This window comes from Atta cephalotes (assembly GCF_000143395.1).
Source record: "Atta cephalotes unplaced genomic scaffold scaffold00026, whole genome shotgun sequence".
Classification (NCBI taxonomy): Eukaryota; Metazoa; Arthropoda; class Insecta; order Hymenoptera; family Formicidae; genus Atta; species Atta cephalotes.
The window spans coordinates 1,322,622-1,324,225 of NW_012130090.1; the positions used below are offsets into that span (position 1 = coordinate 1,322,622).

The window sequence follows — 1,604 nt, forward strand, 5'->3', positions numbered from 1 at the left end:
ATTATGGCTCTGCCCCAAAAATGGCAAAATATTATAGAAAATAATGGAGCATATTTGGTTTAAATAAATTGATTTCAATACTCTAAGAAAAACACTTTAATTTTACTAAAAAATCGCCACGAACTTTTTCCTATATCCAATAATTTTATAGCTCGGGTGTATTATACGAGGACTGTTTGATAAGTACTCGTGTTTGATGACTGAGGGCGTCTCTGACTAAAAGTCTGTATACTATCGTGTAACGCCATTTTTTGAACGACGCAAGTAAAAATTTCAGACAGCCGTACCGGTTAGTTTAGTTTTTATAACAATTGAAAATTGACGAGTTTGTGCTTGTTTGCAATCATGAAGAAAGAGCAATATCGGTCTGTGATTCGATTCCTGTTGGACGGGAAGACGTATGAAGAAATCAAAGAAAAGTTGCATGCCGTATATAAGGACAACGTACCTTCGATGACTACCATAAGATATTGGTACAACGAATTTAAGCGTGGCCGAACATCCATTTTTGATGAAGAGCGCCCAGATCGTCCGATTGAGGTGACAACGGAGGATATGGTCAACAAAATCTATGATATCGTGTTAGCTTTCCGCCGAGTGAAGATCAGAGAGAAAGATCAGAGAGATTGCTAACATTGTAAAGATCTCAACTGAACGCATACAAAATGTCTTACACGAAACATTGAAAAAGCTATCGGCGAGATGAGTGCCGCGTTTGCTCACAGTGGAACAAAAACGGAATCGCATGACAACTTCAAAGCACTGTTTGGATATATTTAAGCGCAATCCGAAAGAGTTTCTGCGGCGTTTCGTCACTGTTGACGAAACATGGCTCCACCATTACACACCAGAAACGAAAGAACAGTCTAAACAGTGGACTAAATTCGATGAATTTACTCCAAAGAAGGTAAAAATGGTTCCATTGGCCGGAAAGATCATGGCTACCGTTTTTTGGGATTCGCGAGGCATCATTTTCACCGACTATTTAGAAAAGCGAAGGACAATCACGGGACAGTACTATGTTGATTTATTGGATCGATTCGATGCTGAATTGAAGAAAAAATGGCCTCATTTAGCGAAAAAAAAAGTGCTCTTTCACCATGATAACGCACCAGATCATTCGTCTGCAATCGCCATGGCAAAACTGGTCGAATTACGCTACGAATTGTTGTCTCATCCACCCTGTTCTCCAGATTTGGCCTCCTGCGATTTCTATTTATTTCCAAACATGAAAAAATGGCTTGGCGGAAAGCGCTTTGCATCAAATGAGGAAGTCATCGCCGAAACAGAGACCTATTTTAAGGAGTTCCCTCAATCATATTTTTTAAACGGTATAAAAATGTTGGAATATCGCTGGGCTAAATGTATCGAGCTGAAAGGAGATTATGTAGAGAAATAAAAAAAAATTTTTTTTAAAAGTATTTTCTTCTCTAACACGGGTATTTATCAAACAGTATATACCCTCGTATATATAAAGTAAAGTTATGTAATTATTAGGTGTACAATTTTGCTTCCGCCGTTTTTTTTCTGAAATTCGAGGCTTTATTGTAAAAAACTGGTTATACATTTATGATTCCAAGTATTGTCCATCGCTGGCCACTACT

At 38.0% G+C, this 1,604-nt stretch overlaps 1 protein-coding gene across 1 annotated transcript; it reads left to right on the forward strand.

Annotated features, from left to right (window-relative positions):
- Positions 1–345: 345 nt before the first annotated feature.
- LOC105620443 (histone-lysine N-methyltransferase SETMAR-like) lies at positions 346–1,399 on the forward strand. Its single transcript, XM_012201933.1, has 2 exons — positions 346–597; positions 782–1,399. The coding sequence occupies exons 1-2, from the start codon at positions 346–348 to the stop codon at positions 1,397–1,399; spliced, it is 870 nt and encodes a 289-aa protein (XP_012057323.1).
- The last annotated feature ends 205 nt before the right edge of the window (positions 1,400–1,604 follow it).

Bases quoted from the DNA above. Each gene is read 5' to 3' on its own strand.
- LOC105620443 (XM_012201933.1), top strand. From the start codon at position 346: ATGAAGAAAGAGCAATATCGGTCTGTGATTCGATTCCTGTTGGACGGG. The intron at 598-781 runs GTGAAGATCAGA...GATATATTTAAG, and splicing joins TCGTGTTAGCTTTCCGCCGA to CGCAATCCGAAAGAGTTTCT.